Here is a 24,377-nt window from a genome sequence, read left to right on the forward strand (position 1 = left end):
CCATTTGTTCCTTATTCTTCTCTCTCCCTTTTTTCTCTCTACCTGTATCGCTATCTTTCTATTTCTTTCCATCGTCTTTTCATGTGTAACGTGCCTCTAACTCTTGCGTCTGTCTGCACTGATGATGACTCATCAGCTTCATCCCTCTATAGTTTATATACAGTCTCTGTGTGTCTCCCTTCTTCTTGAAGATGGACACCAGAACTCTTCTCCTCCATTCCTCTGGCTTTTTCTCCGCTCTACAGCTTCCTCTCCTAGACACTTCCACACCTGCACAGGTATGTCTCTGGTCCAACTGCCTTCCCATTCTTCATCCTCTTCATCACTAACATGCTGAACATCCTTCCTGTCTCTCCTCTTCATCACTCTAACATGCTGAACATCCTTCCTGTCTCTACTCTTCATCACTAACATGCTGAACATCCTTCCTGTCTCTACTCTTCATCACTCTAACATGCTGAGCATCCTTCCTGTCTCTACTCTTCATCACTGACATGCTGGAGACCCTCAAACTGAACCGACTGTACGGTTATTGCGCCCCCATCGTCTTTTAGAACCCCCCCCCCCCCAGCATGTCCTTTCTTCTCTAGTGGGTTGTAGGGTTGCTTGGGGCGGCAGACATTCTCCATCTGTGTCAGATTGTCTGTATCCTCCCAGATATTGCATAACATGCAGCAAGAGAGGCGAAGCAGCCGCACGACCCGGGCGCACAGATCAGCTGTGGTCGGCGAGGGCGAGGCGGATCCCAGGGACGGGGAGCGGCGGAAGGACGTTCTGTACGCAGAGACGCGATCCATGCAAAATAGTCCGACCGGGAACAGCGGGCGGAGCAGGGCTTATGAAGGCTGGTGGTAATCTGCCCCAGGTGTGTCCGGGGTGACCGCAGCCAATCCGTACGCCGCAGGTCCTGGAGTGAGAGGCAGAAACAGGTGTGCGCCATAAGGCCAATTAACCAGGGCCAACACCTTGCTAGAGAATACCTGTCAGGATTGTGCACTGATATTTTACAGGCCCTGTTCCTCGGTTAGTTGGCCCCACGTTTCTGTCTATGCTACCACAGAGAGCTCTGAACCCCCCCGGTGCTTCCTCCAGAGCTCTTATCTCAGGTGTTCGCTGACGAGCTGCAGCAGGAAGTCGATGGAATATGACAGAGCACTTTATCTGAATCAGGCCCATAAGTTAAATTATATAATCGACTTTGAATTGCATATTGATCTGCACATCATAAATGATACTATAGCAGGGAAATGATGATATCAGGCCTATTTTCCTTCAAGTATTATTGCACTATAAGCCCCCCAGCCTTCTAATATTACACACACAAGCACGTCCCCCCCTCTAATAATGTATCCACTTCATCCCCCCCACCTCTCTTCTCTTGGTTGAGGTGCGCCCAGCAATCTCAGCGTCGGGCCTGTAGCGGGGGCTTCCCATTGCACTCAGCAGAGATGTCCAGCCAGCACTGCCCCCCCCCCAACGCTTCTCCTTCCTGAAAATGCACTTTTAAAGCACCTTAATTGCATTGGGAGATAACCCCATGGGCGCGAGACAGGAAGCCTGGCCATATAGAGCAGGATGGTTAGTGTGTGTGTGTGTGTGTGTGTGTGTGTGTGTGTGTGTGTGTGTGTGTGTGTGTGTGCGTGTGTGTGCATGTGTGTGTGTGCGTGCGGTAGGCTGGGAGGGGTGGAGGGCTGAGGCTCTTTGCGTCAAATCAATGATCCATCCAGAGGCTAATGCAGCTCTGGGCAACTCCGAAGGAAGCATTAAGCCCATTAGTGCCGGCCTGGCAGAAGCACACACACACACACACACACACACACACACGCCCAAGATGATGCAGTGCACACACCCACACAAGATGATGCAGTGCACACACATACCCAAGATGATGCAGTGCACACACACACACAAAATGATGCAATGTACACACACACACACACCCAAGATGATGCAATGTACACACACACACACACCCAAGATGATGCAATGTACACACACACACACACCCAAGATGATGCAGTGCACACACATACACAAGATGATGCAGTGCACACACACACAAGATGATGCAGTGCACACACACCCAAGATGATGCAGTGTACACACACACACCCACACAAGATGATGCAGTGTACACACACACACACACACACACCCAAGATGATGCAGTGCACACACACACACAAGATGATGCAATGTACACACACACACACACCCAAGATGATGCAATGTACACACACACACACACCCAAGATGATGCAGTGCACACACATACACAAGATGATGCAGTGCACACACACACACACAAGATGATGCAGTGCACACACACCCAAGATGATGCAGTGTACACACACACACCCAAGATGATGCAGTGCACACACCCACACAAGATGATGCAGTGTACACACACACACACACACACACACCCAAGATGATGCAGTGCACACACACACAAAAGATGATGCAGTGCACACACATACCCAAGATGATGCAGTGCACACACACACACCCAAGATGATGCAGTGCACACACACACCCAAGATGATGCAGTGCACACACACACACAAGATGATGCAGTGCACACACACACCCAAGATGATGCAGTGTACACACACACACAAGATGATGCAGTGCACACACACACACAAGATGATGCAGTGCACACACACCCAAGATGATGCAGTGTACACACACACAAGATGATGCGGTGCACACACACAACCAATATGATGCAGTGCACACACAACCAATATGATGCAGTGCACACACACCCAAGATGATGCAGTGCACACTCACACACACCCAAGATGATGCACTGCACACACACACACACCCAAGATGATGCAGTGCACACACACACACACCCAAGATGATGCAGTGCACACACACACACCCAAGATGATGCAGTGCACACACACACCCAAGATGATTCAGTGCACACACACACACCCAAGATGATTCAGTGCACACACACACAAGATGATTCAGTGCACGCACACACACCCAAGATGATGCAGTGCACACACACACCCAAGATGATTCAGTGCACACACACACACCCAAGATGATGCAGTGCACACACACACCCAAGATGATTCAGTGCACACACACACACCCAAGATGATTCAGTGCACTCACACACCCAAGATGATTCAGTGCACACACACACACCCAAGATGATGCAGTGCACACACACACACCCAAGATGATGCAGTGCACACACACACACACCCAAGATGATTCAGTGCACACACAAGATGATGCAGTGCACACACACACACCCAAGATGGTGCAGTGCACACACACACCCAAGAAGATGCAGTGCACACACACACACTTGAGTTTTTGTCTCTCTTATGTGTCCTTTTGTTTGCGAGCACAGAATTAAAAGAAGCCGATCTGTGTTTGAGCGTGACATTTCTGTTTGTGTGTCTGGAAGACAGTTTGTGTTCTTTCTTCTACCTCATGCTTGACAGCAGATGCTGCGTGTGGGATAATGTGTGTTCCTGACGCAAGATGTTTCAGTCTGTGTGATTTCTGCTATAGATTTGTATATACCTGCTTGCTTTGATTTTTGAAATGAATTAAATTCAACTGATCAAACACGTGTGAAATAAGGAAAATAAATGCCACAGTCCAACAATATTGTGAACCTAGTAAACTTGCTGGGCAAAGGCAAGGAGACCGACTCGATGTTGAACATGCAAAGTAAGACTTTAGTGGAGAAAGGAGGCAATTATTGAGGGAGAGAAGAAAAAAAGTTACTTAAAGTAATAAGTAACTTTGGGCAGGGAGTAATAAGTAAAGTAAAGTAAATAGTAATAAGTAATATATTACTGATCTTGAGTAAGTTGCCCAACACTGTTGGTTGGTAAGTTACAGAAGCGCTGGCCTGCCTGAAGATATGGGGGTGTCACTGCCGCCCAGCCTGAGAGGACACACCGTCTGAGGTCTGAGACGGGGAGACGAGAGCGTGAAGGGTGGGGAAGAGAACGACAGAGCAGGAAAGCAGCGCGGGGGCACACAGGAAGAGAAACAGAGAGATATAGAGGAGGCGAGAGGCTGAATTTAATCAATTATATCAGGCGCCTTGTCGGTTTCCTAGCAACCCAGACAAGACGAGCCTGCTCTGGCCTGGTTTGTGCCAGAGGAAAGGTCTTTCTCCTCTGCCTCCTCTTCCTCCTCCTCCGCTCACTTATACCAGTGCTGGGCACAATCGCTGCCTGCCATTGTTACAGATAAGTATATTTAAAAGCACGTTCATGTTCAGACGTAAAGTAGAACCACATATTTACAACACCAAAGTCAGGCTTGTTCATTCTGACACCTGCGTTTATTAGTCATAAATAAAACCACCTCATTTGTTATTGAGAGCACAAAACATCCATCATTTGTATTTTGCACCTTGAAACTTACTCCTACATTTTTTTGTTATAAGTAATAAGCATGTTTCCTGTACCCTGAATTAACCAAATAATGCGACGTGACTGAATGTGAGAATTAATGACAATTTATTGTGTCATGTTTCTGATGGGAAGCAGTCACAGCTGGAGGCGGGCCTGGGTTCTTCCACACACCAACGTCTCCCGTCTTCCAGCGCCTTCCCCTGCAATCAGATCATTCCTCTCACCTGTGTTTCTGCTATCACCTGTAACTCATCACATCTGCTCCTGCCACACCCATCTGCCAGATTGCTTAGTGATGATTCCTACTCTCCAGCATTCCAGACTGACCTCCCCTGCCTGATCCTTGGACTCTGTTCCCTTGGATCTGTCTGTTCTGATTACCCGGTTGTGGACTCTGCCTGCCCCCATCTGGATTTGTCTGCTGTTTCTGGCTTCGAATAATAAAGCCCAGTTATTGGATTTCCTCTCTTCTGTCTTGCATTTGGGTTCTCACCTGCCTGTATTAGCTTTTTGGGATCAGGTTGTACATGTATGACATTACATGACAAAAGGAAACAATTCACTTCTTTGAACAGTTGATGATTGTATTATTTACAGTGTTGTAGAGTAATAGATTACATGTGTTTGAGATTATGATTCAAATGCACAGTTCATTTAGAGAAAATATGTCAGGGGTGGATTGATGGCACTCGAAATTAGGGCTACGGTCTGAATGGAAGCATGCAGGACAACCGAATTGTTGAACTATTAATTTCCATACCATTGTGACAGTAGTTTGGGCAGTCTGATCATGTGTGGGTATGGCCCAGGGCCCCAGGCAGTAAATAAATTGGTAGCTACCAATATGTTTTGCCATTGATCTGTGGGGCGACCTAGAGATAGGAAGTCCAGCCCTATTACCTCTAAGTCTAAGGGGAATGTTGCTGGAATTGGCTGGAGGGCAGCCTTGGGCTCAACCCGACTTCTTTGGAGACTACACGCAAGACAAGATTGGTGAAACTGCCGGACCTCCCCCTCCCTACCAGGCCAGTAGAACTGCTGCTGGATACGTGCCAGGGTCAGGTCCAAAATGGGCTCCAGCCTCATGGATATTCCTCCAGTCCTTCTCACGCCTCATACGTTGGCCCACAATTTGCGAGCACTCCTCCAGGGTAACTCTGTCTGAAACAACATGGTACAGTACCCCGTTCCTCACCTTCAGCTACCGCCAATGTTGCAGCAACTTCTCAGCAGGCTGCAACAACGACAGGCGTTCCAAACGTCTTCACCATTCCAAGTACGATTCCAAGTACCTCTTCACAATTTGGATGTCTGGATGGTCCAACAACTGAGCTTCCTCCCAGCCCGCCCCAGAAGTCACTTCAACAACTTTGATGGTGGGTTCTTGACTCTGGGGCACCTCATCTCTTTCTTCAGGCAGGGGAAACCCAGACAGTACATCTGCATTGATGTTAGTTTTTCCTGAGCAGTATTTTACAGTATAATCAAAGGGTGCCAATTGAGCCACCCAATGTTGTTCCACTGTGCCCAACTTTGCAGTCTGCAGGTGGGCCAAGGGATTATTGTCCGTGTAGATGATAAAATGGGCGCCTGTCAAATAATATTTACATTTCTCTGTCACGGCCCACTTGAGCGCTAGAAGTTCAAGCTCAAAACTGCTATAATGTACATCAATCTGTTCCGTAGGGTGCAAGCTATGACGCGTTCACTCCCATGATTACGATGAATATATTTATTAGATAGAATGTTGGAGGACAAGTACAGTCACACAGTAGCATGTATTACAGTACAAATACAGTCACAGAGTAGCATGTATTACAGTACAAATAGAGTCAAACATCCTGTCTAAGAGGAGCATTTCTAAAAAGCCCTTGCGGTCTTGTTTCCGTTGAAAGTCCTTCGTACATAAATCATCGACATTTAACAATACCAATAAAACTAATATTAAATTACTCAATTGATGCAAAATAGCAATAAAATAAAAATAAATTACACCACAGATTTGAGACAGCACCGCAGTATAAACTACAAACACCATTTAGGTGTATTCCAAAATGGGGGCAGATGTTTTAACGCGTTAAATGATGCCTGGCACTCTGGTGTCCACTGTATTTTACGGGCCTGTGTCTTCTTGTTAGCCGGAATACCAGTTAAGAGTCTATTAAATGGGAGGGATATTTTAGCAAAACCAACCACAAAATGCCTATAATATCCTGCCAGCCCAAGAAACGCCCTTACTTCCTTGACCTTGGTTAGTGCAGGCCAGTCCTGCACTGCTCTAATTTTACCTGGGTCTGGTCTCACCCTATTCTGGTCCATCATATGCCCCGGGAATGTTCCTTCGCGTTGGAGGAACTTACACTTATCTGTCTTAACTATAAGCCAATGTCGCCACAAACGTTCAAATACCTGCTCCAGGTGCTGCAAGTGGGAAGAAAAATCAGTAGAGAATATGATTATGTCAAGATAAACCAACAAAGACTCTGCTACTGGCCTTTCAAACACCGTTGCATAAGCCGTGGAAAGTCGCAGGCGCAGTGCATAACCCAAAGCGCATGCGCGCAAACTCAGAAAGTCCAAGTGGAGTTGTAAATGGCGTCTTTTTGCAGTTAGCGGGGTGCAAGTCTATAGCGATTAGCCTCAACATCGTAGGCTGAAGTAAATAACCAGCTTCTATTCCTGCAGCCGAGCGGCATGGAGAACTCTCTACTGTTATCGATCATGTGTATCGATTAAACCTACTCAGTCGGCGTCATTAGCCTAATCTATGCGTGTTTTATTTACCTCTGGCGTTCTGGCTAGCTAACGTTTTTCCTGCTTTTAATAGTCAGTCAAAATGCGATTCCATTTTCAACCCTTCATGTACCTGATTTTTAAAGCTAAATTGTTGCTTGTGTTGCGGTTCATATGATAAGCATGCTAATTGTTTTAAACTTTACATCAGTCTTAAAGTACACATTATTATTATTCACTTATTTACAGGTTTTTATTTTGTGGTAAGGGTATTTATATTGTATTTCAGTTTTTTTTTGTGTGATTTGTTAAGTATGTAAATTTGCTGACCTTACAAATTAAAGACAATGATAAAAGCAATGCTATTTGATTTCTTTGGTAGGTGCATGTAAATCGGCGATGGAGGGGTGCCCCATCTAAAATCTCGCCGAGGGCGCCACATTGGCCCGAGCCGGTTCTGGGGCAACCGGACAGGAATGAATTGCAGTAATCTCGTCTGGAAGTTACAAAAGCATGGCCAACTTTTTCTGCATCTTTTTGGGTTATGTGCTGATGAAATAAGATAAACTAACTTTCACCTCCTGTCCACCACAAATATGCCACATAATATTGTTCAAATCTGATTGTTTTGTCACAGTGGAATGGAGATTTTGTAGCACGCATACTTCCTGTGCCATTGGCTGAGAAGGAGATCCAGCTGGGTCATCAGTGAGGGTCGTGTGAGCATTGCGCCAGTGACTTGCAGAGGGCAGGCAGGGGCTGCAGGAGCTGTTTGATGAATGTCTGCTGGAGGAGCTTCAAGACACGCCTCAGCAAGCTGCACATGTTCTGTTATGCTGCTCATTCCTGCCCCACCGCCGCTCCACCGATTACCTAACATCATCAGTGGACTGCATTTAGACCACATATTTTGATAATAAGACACCGCCCACCTGATTTAAAACTCCAGCTCAGGAATCAGTCCTGTGATTCATCAGTGGGATATTCTCAACAATGGAGTGACTCACAGGTCTGTGGAGGCCCCACCCTGGCTCGGTCTACTGGGTGGCTGCATTTCCAAATCTGATGGCTTTAAAGAAAGTAAAATTAGGTCAATCTAAAAGTGCAGAATCCTGATAATGGTCTTTTATAAAAGAAACGAATCCTGTTCCTGAGGATAATCAACAGCGACTCTACCATTAAGAGGAGACTTCAAAACAGCAGCTGAAACAACTGTTGGCCCAAACTGCGCGGAGCAGTGGTCATTCTTAGTTCCAGACTGCTTCCTCTGCACTGAGACAGCTGTGGGAACATAAGAGTGACACCTCCCTGCCGCCTCATCGGCACGCAAGTGCTCTCTAGTGGCAGCATGGGAGAACTACAGCTCTGCTGAAAGCACAGGAAGCATTGGAACCGTTAGAATGAAGCGAGGGCAAGAGGCCAAATGAGCGTAGTGCTGCAGTTTAGCATGTGATGCAAATACCAGCCAGACCAATGTTATTCATGTGTGATTTGGGGGGGGGGGGGGGGGGGGGGGGTAAAGGAACCACGATGTAGTGTCCCACACTCTTTATTTGTATTTACATTGAGATATACAGGAGGAATTGAACCACTGTCATGGGATGGGATATTTAGGCAAGAACAATCATTTTTACAATAAAATACTTTTACATATCAACAATAAGAAACAGAATAAACTTAGTGTAAGTTCAAATATCTGTTTCCTGGTGAATCGACTCCGGTATTAATGCTGCTGTGCCCATAGGCCATTCGTCAAACCCTTTTAGGGTAAAGGTTACACGAACACCGGCGCACAACTCCTGCAGGTTCATCTCATAGACACAGATTAAATGAGGATATGTGTAGAATATATTCTTTCTACACGAGCAGCAGAAGAGGCAGAGGCATGAGAGTCCATCAATCCTTTGACACTTAACAGGCTTTCCACTGCTTGCTTTAATACGTAACTTATTTTACTTTACACTGTTACCCTGCAGTCGCTGAATTAGGCACGCAAGACGAGGATCATTTTCTACACAGGTCATGAAATATGCTTAAAATGCTCAAAAGAGGCAAATGGTGGCCAAAATCCTCAGCTGATGTCAAAAGCAGTCTGACTGGGGGTCGGCCCACAAGTTCAAATAATCACAATAAATAATAACGCGCAGCAGTATGTGGCACGAGTACCTCCATGTCTCTAAACGTGGACTGTGGAGGAAGCACATGTATGGTAGTTGCTTTAGCTCAATGAGGAAGAAATATTCTGCTGCTTCCGGGTCGCTTCTTTAATGTAATTATTTGTAATGAATCGTCTTTAGTTTTCATCTTTACTGGGAGAAATCGTGATATTGAGGATATTAGATCAATAAAGGCAAATTGCACATTGAATTGTTAAACTACTGTACTGATTGACTGCCGCGCTGCCAGGGGGACGGCTCTAAAGACTCAGAACGTCTGTCTGTGCAATAGAAGCAGCTTCTAAGCAGGAAGGACTTGATGCCTCTTGATGTGGTTCCTGCCCCTGTGGTTCCTGCCCCCGTGGTTCCTGCCCCCGTGGTTCCTGCCCCTGTGGTTCCTGCCCCGGTGGTTCCTGCCCCTGTGGTTCTTGCCCCTGTGGTTCTTGCCCCTGTGGTTCCTGCCCCTGTGGTTCTTGCCCCTGTGGTTCCTGCCCCTGTGGTTCTTGCCCCTGTGGTTCTTGCCCCTGTGGTTCCTGCCCCTGTGGTTCCTGCCCCTGTGGTTCCTGCCCCGGTGGTTCCTGCCCCTGTGGTTCTTGCCCCGGTGGTTCCTGCCCCTGTGGTTCTTGCCCCGGTGGTTCCTGCCCCTGTGGTTCCTGCCCCTGTGGTTCTTGCCCCGGTGGTTCCTGCCCCGGTGGTTTCTGACAACGTGCAGCAAACACGAACGACATAATATTAGAAACTACTCTTAACTCAACAAAACACGGGTATTGCATCGTTGGACTATTGAGGGAATGCTGGGAAAAACACTGAGATGGCGTTTTGATCAGTGATGTCAGCTGAGTCTGAGTCAAGGTCCAAGTCCAAAGCAGCAAGGCTCCATGCCCCTGCCTTGAGGAAGAGGGACGGGGTTTCCACTCTGGCGGCTGAAGTTAAAATCAGTTTGGGGGGCTCCCATTTTCCTCCAGGGTTCAGTAACCCGGCCCGCTTCTGCTTCAGTCCACTTTATCACACACTTCCAACACTCTGCTGTTGAAGTCCTGTGGCTGGTCAGCGTACACGTAGTGTCCGGCGCCACGGATCGTCTGCAGGAGCGTAGAGAACGTCGGTTAGTAAGGACAGAGCAGAGAGCAGTGCGGACCGAAGAGCTCCACCATAAAATAAATGTTTCATTTTCAGCCATTTCTGCTTTAAAATGACATTTTGTGATAAATTCTTGTGTGTGTGTGTGTGTCTGTCGTGGAGACCAACACACACACACACACACAGACAGACAGACAGACTAATTTAACATGGGCCGACTTATGACCATGTTAAAACCCTCGGAACCAATCACGGTTGTATGTCAGCGACCCCTTGTTTCTCTCTTCTCTTCCTGCAGGTCCGAATCGGGAGGTTGGCTCCCCACCTGTGTTCCCTTTGTCTCTTTGAGATTGCTAATAAATCTTCCACTCATCTTACGTTGAGCTTGCCTTTTAATGTTTGCCAGTGTCACCTTTCTGTTCACCTCTGGTGAGGAGAGACGTGTCAACCAAGACAGTCCCTGCAGACCAGAAACCAGAAACTCAAGATCTCATCCATCCCCAGCGCCCTGTCACCGAGAAGCTTGACATCCACCCTGGAAGTATACTTTTCACCACCCGACAATCTCTATTATTACTAAGAGTAATACTTTAAATCCTAACCACGGTATTTCTGTAGAAGTATCAAGGAGGTATGAAAGTCTGTCTTTCCAGTAAAATACATTTTGATGTGGATTGTCTGGAGAAGCTCTTAGTAAAGTCCTCTGATCCAAGACACTGAACTTACTATGATCTCCACGTGTGAGTTTGGCCTCAGCGTTTTGATGCTGCTGCCGGAGTTGCTGTCGACGCTGGAGCGCGATCCATAGACGACGGTGATGGGGACGTCAGGCTGAAGCTGGTCCATTCTCTCCAGCATAGGCCTCTTAGCCCAGCCATAGGGAACAGTCATGTTCTTGAAAGCCGTTTCCCCACTGTTACAATGCAGAAGAAGAATTCATTCACTGTGCAGGTAAAACTCTCAACGGGCTTGAACAAAGGGAAGGAGAAAATGTCTTTCATTGCGGTTATGAAGATAAGCAACATTAACGAGTCAGCGAGACAGGAAGTTGTACCTGGGGGTTTGAACATTCAGGTGGTAGATGTAGTTAGAAACTGTGTTGTCACTGAACATGGATGAGAATTTCCTCTTGAAATCGGGTCTCAGAGTCTGCACGAGAGTCGGACCTGCAGGGGCAGCAGAGGAGACACTTCGCTGTCAAAAGCAAGCTTGTAGCTCTGAAGAGACGAGGCTGCCTCATTATTATATAAATACATGATTATTAACGATGGGGAGGGTTGAAGCAAATGGAGGGATCCGTGGTGGTTAACCTTGATGCTTTGATGCTCAAAGGAGCAAAAGATCAAAACCAGAGCAACACTTTTGATGCAGACCACACCCCAGGGGGCGTCCGGAGAGAATCACATGAGCTGTCAGAGGACGCCATTTCCCCCTGGAATCCTGAATCCACATGAATAGAGGGCGTTTCACTCGAGCAGTCACTGGGCTCGTAAAAGTAAAAGTATAAAATATGTTCATGTCATTCCTGGTACATGGGTGAGATTAGTCAGTTTGTGTTTTCACAATGAACCTCATAGATGCAAAAAACAACAACAGTAGGGCAGGTGGTAAAAACCTGAATGAACGAGTGAATCTACAGCAGGGTCTCAAACTTGCAGCCCGTGGGATAATCATTTGAGGCCCGCAGTGCAAAATGAAAGTTTCATTGCAATATAGCCCCCAAGTTATATTGACATTTTTGATTTTTATTCAATGAATGCTTTCTTAAGAATGTCATTTGAGTTTTTGATTGTTAAAAATGCTGAAAAGAGGATACAATGTTGAATTGGTTGGACAGGTTGCCCCTGCCTGCTGTATATTTTTGTACTGTATATTATTTATAACACTTAAAATAGCATTGTCACACTACTCGAGCTATGCATTCAACATTTCTTTCAACATGTTCCCAAACGGCATGCTGCGTCTATTCTTGTGGAAATGAACCGAAGCCCAGTCTTACCCAGCGGCCCGACCAGTCTGAGACCAGCCAGTGGGTTAAAGGGGCTGAACATGGCCCCGAGGGCTTTGATCCAGACCGGGATGGAGTGATCGGCCTCCACTGTGTCCGGGCGCTCGGGGAACCCCCACGGCTCCACCAGCAGTACGTGCTTTACTCTGTCGGCCAGACAATCAATCAATCAATCAATCAATCAATCAATTGATGAATGAATGAAATACACATTCCCTTGGTAAGTAGGTTATCTGGGGCGTGCAGCGTGCAACATGCAGCCAGATTCATGCTGCATGCTGCAGATCTTTGATAACGGGAACTCGGGAGCTTTACTCTGGTCATGAGAATCTGTCTCTAGAAAGATATTTGTAATTTTGTCAACATAAGATAACATCTTTAAATGAATAACAACTGAATAACTGCTCTCTGCTTTAATAATATATTAACGTACTATAAATGAGATTAATCAAAAGGTCCTGACCCACTTACAGCCACATTTTCTGACTGTTGCTTTGTGCTTTGCTTTATGACTTTCATCACTATAAATAAAGACTTTAATTTATTTTTTGCTTCTCGAAATGAGAAAATGAACAACAGTAAGATAAGAACGGTGTCAGAAGGTGCCCTCACCTGCCTGGGTATTTAATAGAGTACGACGCAGCCAGGTATCCTCCCAGGTTGTGTCCCAAGAGAATCATGGTCTCCAGCCCCACCTTAGCTCTCCACTGCTCTATCGACTCCACAAACTGCTCTTCCACCTCCCGAGCATTTGCAGAGAACTGGGGCCGGCTGCTCTGCCCGAAGCCCAGCAGATCCAGAGCTAGGACGGGCCGATTCTGTGAGAGCGCCTCCAGATTCTGAGCCCAAAGGCCCACGCCGCCGCCAAATCCATGCAACAGAACCATGGGAGTTCTGTGCTTTACAGAGTCACTGCTGAACGTCAGGGTCCACAGCCGGCTGCTGGTGGAGATGGGGACATGCTGTTTTAGGAAGGTGTCGTCTATACCTGTCAAGGTGGACAAAGAACGATTATGTGATCATTTCTTTGCAGTAGAGAACTTATGATGAAGTTCTGTTTGATGATCTTGTAGTGAAGCGCTGCCCTAAATGCAAGTAAACGAGCTGACCTCCATGTTTCTGACAGAATGAGATTAGCCGAGTCACAGCAACTGCACATACGCAAGATATACCACCAGTATAAGGGAGAAGGGATGCTGGGAGAGCAGAGGAGAATCTAGAGAGGTGGAGGTCTGCTCTAGAAAAGAGAGGGATGAAGGTGAGCAGCAGTAAAACAGAGTACATGTGTGTACATGAGAAGGTCCCAGGGGGGACAGTGAAGCTACAAGGAAGAGACGTAAAGAAGGGAGAGGACTTCAGGTACCTCGGGTCAACAGAGCAGAGTGATGGAGAGAATGTGGAAAGGAGGTGAAGAATCGTGTGCAGGCAGGCTGGAACGGGGGGGGAGGAAAGTATCAGGTGTGTTCTGTGATAGGACGAAGGGACAGGTCTACAAGACATGATGGACATCTTAGAGACAGTGGTGAGGACAGCATGATGGACGGCTTAGAGACAGTGGTGAGGACAGCCATGATGGACGGCTGAGAGACAGTAGTGAGGAGAGACATGATGGACGGCTTAGAGACAGTGGCTCTGAGGAAAAGACAGGAGGCGGAGCTAGAAGGGGAGGAGATGAAGATGCTGAGGTTCTCCTTGGGAGTGTCCAGGTTGGACAGGATTAGAAATGAGACAATAAGAGGGACAGTGAAGGTTAGACGTTTCTCTCGGTTTAAACATTGTTTAGGACCAAAGAAATACAACAAATACCAGTTTAGACATTTGATGAAGAGTCAAGAAATGCTGAACTCAAAAGGCCTCCAGTTCTACATCCCAAGCAGAAGAAAGCAAGATCACGGTATTAAAGAGAAATTAAGCTCTGCACTATTAAAGATCAAAGGCGTTATAAGATCTATGCTTTAAGTGTTAATCATAAGGAGTTTTAAAATTGCTTGATGGAAGGATGTGATGTTACAAAGTGATGTTCACAGTAATACAAAATCGTATATTGTTATATGTGTGCCTTTGAAATGTTAACATTTATGTGTCCTGAGAAGTTTTCTTTTGATGTAAGAAAAAGGGAAGTGCTTGTGTGAAAATAGAACGTAGCCTCAGGTTAACGTCACAGGAGGTCTGAGTTAACGTCAAAGCTTGGTCAACGCCATGTCACGTCCTCCAAGAGTGATCAGATGATCAATGCCCGGCCTGGAGGAGGAGATCTGAGACAGCCCCCACCAGGGACATGTTTCATGTTTTACATTTGAACATTTCATTCCTGATTTTTCCTGGGTTTTTTTAAATGATAGATTTCATCTGAAAAAATGTGTCATTTTCCCCCCTTTTTTCTGTTTATCCAAAGTTTTTCAATTTTGAATCGACTAATCTTTTAAGCCTTTTTTCAATACAGAATCCGAAAGGGGTGGAATAAATGTGTCAACTTTTAAGTGGTTCTTATTGGCTGCTCTAGCCAATGAAATGAACACATCGTTGGGACCTACTGTCCAAGTCACGAAAGATCACAGAAGAGAGCTGCCGGTAACGGGCGTGGCTGTTCTGCTGCATGCTTCACCAGAGTGGGCGGGGTGGAGTCTCCTCAACACCAGCTTACATAGTCCTCTACCGAGGACCGGACCCCTTGGACGAGAGCTGGACCCATTTCTTTCATTCCACAGGAGTGGGAGGAAAAAAAGTCAATAGATCGAACAAAATATTTTACACACCTTTTTAGCATTTCCAAGGAAAGAAATATGTAACTAAATGTGCAAATTTGCACCTGTTGCGTAAGGGTGAGGCACAGGTGACACTACTCGTAGAGGCTTAGGACTGTTTAGCCTTGCCACTGCCAGCCATCTGTGCAAACTGAAATGCTCTGCTACTCACATCGCAACATCATGTCTTCAGCGGTCTGCAGCTGGTCCTGAGAGGTGGGACACCATGATGGCATCCAGCCGGGGATCCAGCACCACCTACATACACAGAAAGGCATGAATATGAGAATTACAGCATACAACACAACAGTATTTGACTATACTCAAAAAAGAATCAAAAATAAAACATGACTGCACTAAAGACTACATATTATTTCATACTTTTGTCTATAAAAGAGTACTTCCCTGATTTCATTGGCAAATGTTTCATTTTGTAAAAAAAAAAGCTTTAATTTTTAGCTCTTTTAGGAAGGAGTTAAAATAAAGTATGTACATTTCCGCCGAATAATTTATATTTTAACTTATAAGGCTATTTGATGGTGAGTCCCATAAGGGACAGTAATGTTGATTTGACAGCCGTCGTTTGAGAATCGATGTACTGACATACCCCGGTGAGCGTATTGTGTCACTTCCTGTTTGCTTGTTTCATGGCTTGGTTGTGTGCTCTTTGCCACTGAAAAATCATTAACTTGTGGAAAAAGAGTAGATGTCTCATTTAAATATTATGGGTTTTCACTAATGTGTCTTTCATTGATAAGAAGTTTCCTTCATGACAGAAATCAGCAAGTATTTTTTAATGGTAGCTTTTCTAATAATAAACATTTACCATGTGGTATTTTGCAGGGCAGCTGTTTGGGCCCACTTTTATTTTCAGTCTTTGTAAATGACTTAGTCATGATGTTGTGAGTGCGGATGTAGTACTGTATGCAGATGACGCAACTTTGTTCTGTGCATTTCCTTCAATTACTAATCTTGGCCAAACTTTACAAACTCAACTCGATGTCAATATCAATTGGGTTAAGGTGAATGAAATGAAATGAAATGCTTTATTTATCATTATCTTTCACACTTTCTACACTGCAACACACAACGAAATCGCGTTTTCACCCTAGAACAACGGGCCCCTCAAAACAACCACACACTAATACATGCATCAAAGGGCCCTATCACGCGGAGAGGGAATCGGGTGAAGGCGCCGCCATGATCGGCGCACCTGGAGCCGTGGGGGGACGGTGCCTTGCTCAAGGGCACCTCGGCAGTGCTCTGGAGGCAGACTGGCCCCTCTCCAGTCACCAGCCCACACTCCACATTGTTTTCGGTACCAAATATACACTAATTAGACCTTGTGACTTTAATTTGATTATTGACACAACTATGATAGAACAAGTGTCCAAGACTAAACTCCTGTGTGTTAAGTTAGACCAGTGCTTCTCAATTATTTTCTGTTATTTTTGTTCGTTCACTGACTGCTCGTTACGTCATAACTCTGCTGTGTGCACGAGCTAATACTCCCTGCGCACACTCTGACAATGAACGCGCCACTGCCACCTACTGTAGTGGATGTGCAATTACATGCCCCACTATTTGAGAAACGCTGAGTTAGACAATCATCTCTCATGGTTACAGAACAAATGTGAATGAGATGCAGACCACCCTAGGGCGGCTGAAGGTACACAATAAGTTAAATATAAACATGCTTTGCCATATGCATACTGACATATTCAAAAGGTTTTCTTTGTTGACAAATTGGTGTCCAGTGACAACTATCACCAACATGTCACTCGACAGGTGACATGTTGGTGATAATTGCCATTTAATTGTACCTTTCTCAAAGTCCAACTGTCTGAGGAGAACAGTGCTGTTTAGAGCATCGAACGCATTCTGGCATCACTTCAGTTAGATGAGATACATGCATAAGTGAGTTTCATAAGACATGGTAAAGGAAAGGAAGAGCGACCACAGAAGGAAGACAGACATCAAACGCAACTAACCCTGCGGTCCAGAGGGGGCAGCTTCATTTCCATGATCTTCAGCCATTGTCCCAAAGCTCGGATGTGACCCCTAAACTCACACTGCCATTGACTCAGTTAAAATATAGATTGAGTGATTTTAATGTTGTGTAGAATCATGATTTGAATCTGTAATTGTATTTATAATTCATTTATTGTATTTTGTATTAGGCCTAATTATGTGAATGTAATTTGGTATTGTGATTTTAAGCTCTTGGACCCCAATAAATAGATAAATAAAGAGTAATAAATGAAGCCCACGTTCCACATTAAATTGATGTGCCTGTTTCTAAAAGTAGTTTGGATTATGGGAGCAGAGAATCAGAATCAGAATCAGATTCTGGATCCAGAGCCCAGAGCTTGGTTTAGGCAAAGAAACACAAACATCACGGACCCGTCCAGAATAAAACGATCATAGCTGTCAAGACTCTGATGATTCTGAAAGTCCTTCAAAGAGTAGAATGTCCTGGGTTGAAAGATGAGGTCATTGATTAAGTCCGGGTAGGAAACATCAGGGAACAGGAAGTATCGTTACTCCACTCGATCTTGTCAGGATCGTTGACCCAATCACAGCCGCTTCCTCGTAATGAGTAAAAGCCTTCTTGTCTAGTGACTCGTAATACTTCATGTTATAGAATCCAATGAAGAGTTACTGTCCAGTGAATACTTGGGAAAGATTGCGCGTTATGATTAGCAATCGTGTACGTCTCTGTAAAGTTGTAAACGCTGCCAAGCGTTGCATTGTGGGATACTGTTACGGAAAGGACGAACTCCTCTATTAATTCTATCCAAGTCAATGGAACACTCTCAAGACGTCACCAAAATCACCTTGTCCCTTTAAAATCTTTCAGAAAATGATCTAAGTGTATCGAATCGCATCGTGAGCCATCCACTCCACAAACATGGTTGTGAAGTTTGCGGACGACACCACCGTGGTGGGTCACATCTCCAACAACGATGAGACCCACTACAGAGAGGAGGTCCAGAACCTGATGCTGTGGTGCTCGAGTAACAGCCTTGTTCTGAACACCAGCAAGACCAAGGAGGTCATAGGGGACTACAGGAGGTCCAGGAAGACTGAACACGCCCCCCTGTGCATACGAGGGGAAGCAGTTGAGCGTGTGGAGAACATTACATTCCTGGGCATCCACATCTCCTCTGACCTCTCCTGGACACTCAACACCAGACACCTGGTGAAGAAGGCCCAGCAACGGCTCTTCTTCCTCAGGAAGCTGAAGCGGGCTGGACTCTCCTCTGTGCTGCTTGCAAACTTCTACCGGGCCACGATAGAGAGCATCCTGTGTCTCAGTGCGACCGTGTGGGACGGCAGCTGCACGGCGCAGGACAGGAAGGACCTATCCCGGGTGGTGAGGACAGCTCAGGGGATTGTGGGTCACCGTCTGCCTGATTTGGACTCTGTTTACACCTCCAGAGTCCAGAGGAGGGCCAGACGCATCTCCACAGACCCCACCCACCCAGGCCACAGACTGTTTGTCCCGCTCCCATCAGGGAAGCGGTTCAGGACAATAAGAAGCAGCACCGCGAGGCTCAGGAACAGCTTCTTCCCCCGGGCTGTGAAAGCAGTCGTTCCCTTGTAGTGACCTGGGACTCGGAATGGACGCTCGGAGCCTGTCCCCCTGGGGACGCTCGGAGCCTGTCCTGCTGTGCTGCTGTTGCTGATTTGCACTATTGTTTACCGATTCTCATTCTCTCAGTGTATATATATTTTTGCTTTAGAAGAGATTTTGTATTTTTTGTTTTTCGTTATGTTATGATGTGTGCCTTAAGCCGTGGGCCTTCACACGATTTTATATTGTTCGCATAATGACAATAAAGTATCTTGAATATTGTGTATTGTATTGCAAGGTTTGTGTATCGCTACAGCCCTAGTAATGTGTATGCTAACATAAAGTCTCTGCATGCAGACCTCCGCCAAGCACCTCAGGCTCCTTATTACCCTCGCCGAAGGGGAGGCAAGGGTATTGCAATTGGGTGCGTTTGTTTGTCTGTTTGTCTGTCTGTCTGCCACTTTAAGAGGGAGGGACACGAATGGCATGATGGGAAAAAGAGTCCAGAAGAAGTCTTGTAGTACGTTCCGGAGCAGCAAGCTAGAGCAGGTTTGGCTCCTCAGATCCGGAAGCCCTGTTTACTGTCTCACAAGATCCAATAGTCTATTGGAGGCGGGGTCTGCAATCTCTGATTGTATTTCTAGTATTGTGATTAGATTGGAACCAAAATCAAACTTTCATGTATTAATGTTGAAGGTAAGCATAGAGATACAGAGGGAGAGCCTTCCTGCAGCAGGGGCTGCTTACTGGCGTCCTCTGCTGCATCTTGTGAGGGGGCCTGTCCTACCTGACTGAGCTGTCCACATAGCCCCACACGCTGCTGGCCAGACTGTGGACACCAGGGACAGACAGCGCTCTCTGAACAAGCCTGAGGACAGAAACAAGTGGGAGAGGTCAAAGAACACTGTCAGATAAGACAGTCAGATAAGACAGCTGTTGTTCAGTAATGGCTGCAAGTCCAACTTCATTTAACATACATACAGAACCTTATACTGCAGTTCCAGGCGAGTAACCGTGATGGGAATGACATGTAAACACTCTTAGGTGTACCATTTGTAAAGGTATATCAGGTATATCTTATTAACAGTCTTCACAAAGAAGGGCTGAACCTGTTATATCTGAATTCATGTCTTTGCTTCAGTGTCAAACTGAAACAGGAATGAAGCTGCTTGTCGTTGTACAGTTTCTTCATTTTCTTCACAATATCAGTATCAGGAGTTTGCTGAGATGGCCGGTGAGAGCGGTCGCACTGCAGGTGAGCTCCTGGCGAGCTCCTGCATTCCACCTCGATCACTGCTCTACAAGAGAAAGCAATATCTTTGTCTAAAAAGCATCCCAAAAATAATGAACTATTTTGTGCTGATCGACGCGGCAACTTTACATGGATTAATTTTCATCGAGTCCCAGGAAGTACATTTACCGAGGATATCGGGGAAAAAAGGACTTTTTCTGTGTGCCGCTACTTCAGCGCATTTTAAAACTCTGGGCCAGTTGAAGCGGTTTCACTCCAGGAGGAAAAACACGCACCAGCTGGATGGGAGGACAGTAAGGAAAATCATTTGTCTGAGTTTACTTCTGTCTGGAAATATACACCCAAATCCGGGACCAGGAAACGCAAATTCAACTTTTACGGAGACTCCGTTCGACTCAGCCTTCGACGCGGCTCACAACATCTGGAGCGGCAGCACCTGGAGCAGCAACACCTGGAGCAGCAACACCTGGAGCAAACACACCTGGAGCAGCAACACCTGGAGCAGCAACACCTCGAGCAAACACACCTGGAGCACACACACCGAGGACATCACACCCAACCTCCCGCAGACAACCCGGCCAAACACCACATCGCCCGCCGCCGTACCCCCCCAGCAGCAAGCTGGAGAACGAGCAGCGCAGGCGTTCTGCCCATTTTCACTTCCAGCATATCGCTAAGAGGAAAGCAGCCACGGAATACCCCCGGCGCAGATACGTCACGGTGACGGGGAGGGGGTCACATCGAGCAGAGGCCTCGGAAATGTGGCTTATTACTCCAGAGGTTTTCGTCACTACGCAACACCTGAAAACAACAGCTGCTTCTGTAATTTGTAACTTTACCCAGCTGATTCAGCAATTTACAAGGGTAAGCCATCATAGATCTAATCCTGGCATCGGACAAATCTAGAATCAAAAACAGTGGTGTCATCGAGTGCAATTTAAGTGATCACAACATGATCGTCTGCACTCGTAAAATTCATAGACCTGCAGCTCATTGATCCAAAATAAACTGCAGAACTATGAAGCATTACTCCCCAGAAGCTCTAACAACAGCGCTGGATGCTTTAAACTCCGCCTCTGTCGAGGGGACCTGGTCTTCCTTTAAATCTGCATTTCTGTCTGTAATCGATAAGATAGCACCCATAACAGCTGTTCGGGTCAGAGCCCGTACAGAACCTTGGATGAAGGGGGAAATATTGAATGCCATCAAGCTCAGAAACAAATGTTACTCTGAGTACAGAAAAACCAACAACGAGGAACTACTTGAAAAAAGCAGAAGCTGATGACTCAGCACTCCTGATTTCGGGAGAGGACAAAGTGCAGGTTGAGGAAGCTCTCAGCTCTGAGCTCACCAGAATCCGTAATGTTAATGATTTCAAGGTCACAGTCGATAATACAGTCATCTCCAGCAAAGAAGAGATTACCTATTTGGGCTGTGTTCTTGACAAATACCTGTCTGGCGATAGTTTGGCAACTAAGGTGATCAAAAAAGTCAATCAAAGAACAAGATTTTTGGGCAGAATGTCTACTTTTGTCAACAAAAGTGCTCTCCGGACGCTTGCTGGAGCCCTCGTTCAGCCCCTCTTTGACTATGCTAGCACCTCCTGGTATTCAAACATCAAAATGTCCCTGAAAACCAGGCTCCAAACCTCCCAAAACAAACTGATTCGGCTACTCCTCAATCTGGGGCCCATGACCCACCTTCTTCCTGGACATTTTGCTAGCCTAAAATGGCTCAGGGTAGAAGACAGGGTTAAACAGCTCAAAATGGGATTGGCATTTAAAATAGTCAATGCAGCTCTGCCCTCAGTCCCCTCAATCCCTGCATACCTGACGGAACACCTCCACAGATTTAGTGACACCCACAGCCACAACACTAGAGGGAGCTCAAACAACAACCTGATTACCCCCTCCTATAGGACCAACATGGGTAAATCATCTTTTTACAATACTGCCCCCCAAGGGTGGAACTGTTTGACTCCCGCCCTCAAAACATGCACCTCTTTGGCCTCCTTCAAAACGGCCCTAAAAATACACCTTTCAGGGGGACAGAAACGGAGATAGTCATCACGACTCTCTCCTGATCTATATTTTTAATGTATTGTTATTTTGCATCAATTGAGTAATTTAATATTAGTTTTATTGGTATTGTTAAATGTCGATGATTTATGTACGAAGGACTTTCAATGGAAACAAGACTGCAAGGGCTTTTTTGAAATGCTCCTCTTAGACAGGATGTTTGACTGTACTTGTACTGTAATACATGCTACTGTACTCTAACAGTCTATCTAATAAATATATTCATCATCATCATCATCATCATTAAAATCGAGCGTCTGACTCTTTTAATGTTTACCAAGTTAAACATCGAAGGAGAACATGTTAATACCCTCCAGTCTGACCGGGTAACAGTTATAACATATTAATACCCACCAGTCTGACAGGGCAACACTTATAACATATTAATACCCTCCAGTCTGACCAGGTAACAGTTATAACATGTTAATACCCTCCAGTCTAACAAGGCAACCCTTTATAACATGTCAATACCCTCCAGTCTGACAGAGTAGCAGTTATAACATGTTAATACCCTCCAGTCTGACCGGGCAACACTTTATGACATGTTAATACCCTCCAGTCTGACAGAGTAGCAGTTATAACATGTTAATACTCTCCAGTCTGACCGGGTAACAGTTATAACATGTTAATACCCTCCAGTTTGACTGGGTAACAGTTATAACATGTTAATACCCTCCAGTCTGACAGGGTAACACTTTATAACATAATAATACCCTCCAGTCTGACAGTGTAACACTTTATAACATATTAATACCCTCCAGTCTAACCAGGCAACCCTTTATAACATGTTAATACCCTCCAGTCTGACAGGGCAACACTTTATAACATATTAATACCCTCCAGTCTAACCAGGCAACCCTTTATAACATGTTAATACCCTCCAGTCTGACAGGGCAACCCTTTATAACATGTTAATACCCTCCAGTCTGACTGGGTAACAGTTATAACATTTTAATACCCTCCAGTCTAACCAGGCAACACTTTATAACATATTAATACCCTCCAGTCTGACCGGGTAACAGTTATGACATGTTAATACCCTCCAGTCTGACTGGGTAACAGTTATAACATGTTAATACCCTCCAGTCTGACAAGGTAACACTTTATAACATATTAATACCCTCCAGTCTGACCGGGTAACACTTTATAACATATTAATACTCCAGTCTGACCGGGTAACACTTTATAACATATTAATATTAATACCCTCCAGTCTAATCAGGCAACACTTTATAACATGTTAATACCCTCCAGTCTGACCGGGTAACACTTTATAACATATTAATACCCTCCAGTCTGACAGCGTAACACTTTATAACATATTAATACCCTCCAGTCTAACCAGGCAACACTTTATAACATATTAATACCCTCCAGTCTGACCGGGTAACAGTTATGACATGTTAATACCCTCCAGTCTGACTGGGTAACAGTTATAACATGTTAATACCCTCCAGTCTGACAAGGTAACACTTTATAACATATTAATACCCTCCAGTCTGACCGGGTAACACTTTATAACATATTAATACTCCAGTCTGACCGGGTCACACTTTATAACATATTAATACCCTCCAGTCTAACCAGGCAACACTTTATAACATGTTAATACCCTCCAGTCTGACAGGGCAACACTTTATAACATATTAATACCCTCCAGTCTGACAAGGTAACACTTTATAACATATTAATACCCTCCAGTCTAACCAGGCAACCCTTTATAACATGTTAATACCCCCCATACTAGGCTAATGTACTCCCACACAAGGACGATGTGGAGCTCACCCTGTTCTCGCCGTTTCCGCTTGCTCGGCCATACTGCAATACCAATACTATTCGCCGTCACGTGGAATGAGAGAGGCTGACGTCAGCCAATATGGCCTGAGACGTTTGGTTTAGTGCTTAGCGTGACTCCACCGAGCGGTGTCTATACGGCTGAACGCGCCTATACTGCTCCTGTCTCCGCCCAGAGCAGCGATCCCTGCTCTATCCAACAGCAGAAAAATAAGCGCACCCAGCTGCCGACCATTGCGGAAGTAGATTTCTGTCAAAGCAAACATTGCAGGATTGCTGAGCAGGAAAGGCGTCGGTAAGTAGCTCAAGGTAGAAAACTGTGCGTACTTTATGCGAGTACTTTATGCAGTTTATCCGTCACGCTGGACGAGTCTGTACCTGAAAAGTTACGTGTTCACTCTGCAAGTCATGCACATGGTTAAACTTAATGAGCAGTCCAGCTCTAAATATAGATTTAGAAATAAAAATATTTAGTTTTACACTTTAATGCTCTAATATGAGCAGTAAAATCCAGGCAGTTAGCTAGATAATTATACCATCAATAATTCG

General features: G+C 45.5%; 1 protein-coding gene across 1 annotated transcript; it reads right to left on the bottom strand.

The window, feature by feature from the left end:
- Positions 1 to 8,672: 8,672 nt before the first annotated feature.
- abhd5a (abhydrolase domain containing 5a) lies at positions 8,673 to 23,851 on the bottom strand. The gene is made up of 8 exons (XM_068756412.1): positions 23,820 to 23,851; positions 19,492 to 19,572; positions 15,300 to 15,385; positions 12,996 to 13,371; positions 12,375 to 12,529; positions 11,430 to 11,541; positions 11,102 to 11,288; positions 8,673 to 10,377 (listed from the first exon to the last, which is right to left on the bottom strand). The coding sequence occupies exons 1-8, from the start codon at positions 23,849 to 23,851 to the stop codon at positions 10,288 to 10,290; spliced, it is 1,119 nt and encodes a 372-aa protein (XP_068612513.1). The 3' UTR covers positions 8,673 to 10,287.
- Positions 23,852 to 24,377: the final 526 nt, after the last annotated feature.

This window comes from Brachionichthys hirsutus, chromosome 3, assembly GCF_040956055.1.
Source record: "Brachionichthys hirsutus isolate HB-005 chromosome 3, CSIRO-AGI_Bhir_v1, whole genome shotgun sequence".
In the NCBI taxonomy this organism is placed as follows: Eukaryota; Metazoa; Chordata; class Actinopteri; order Lophiiformes; family Brachionichthyidae; genus Brachionichthys; species Brachionichthys hirsutus.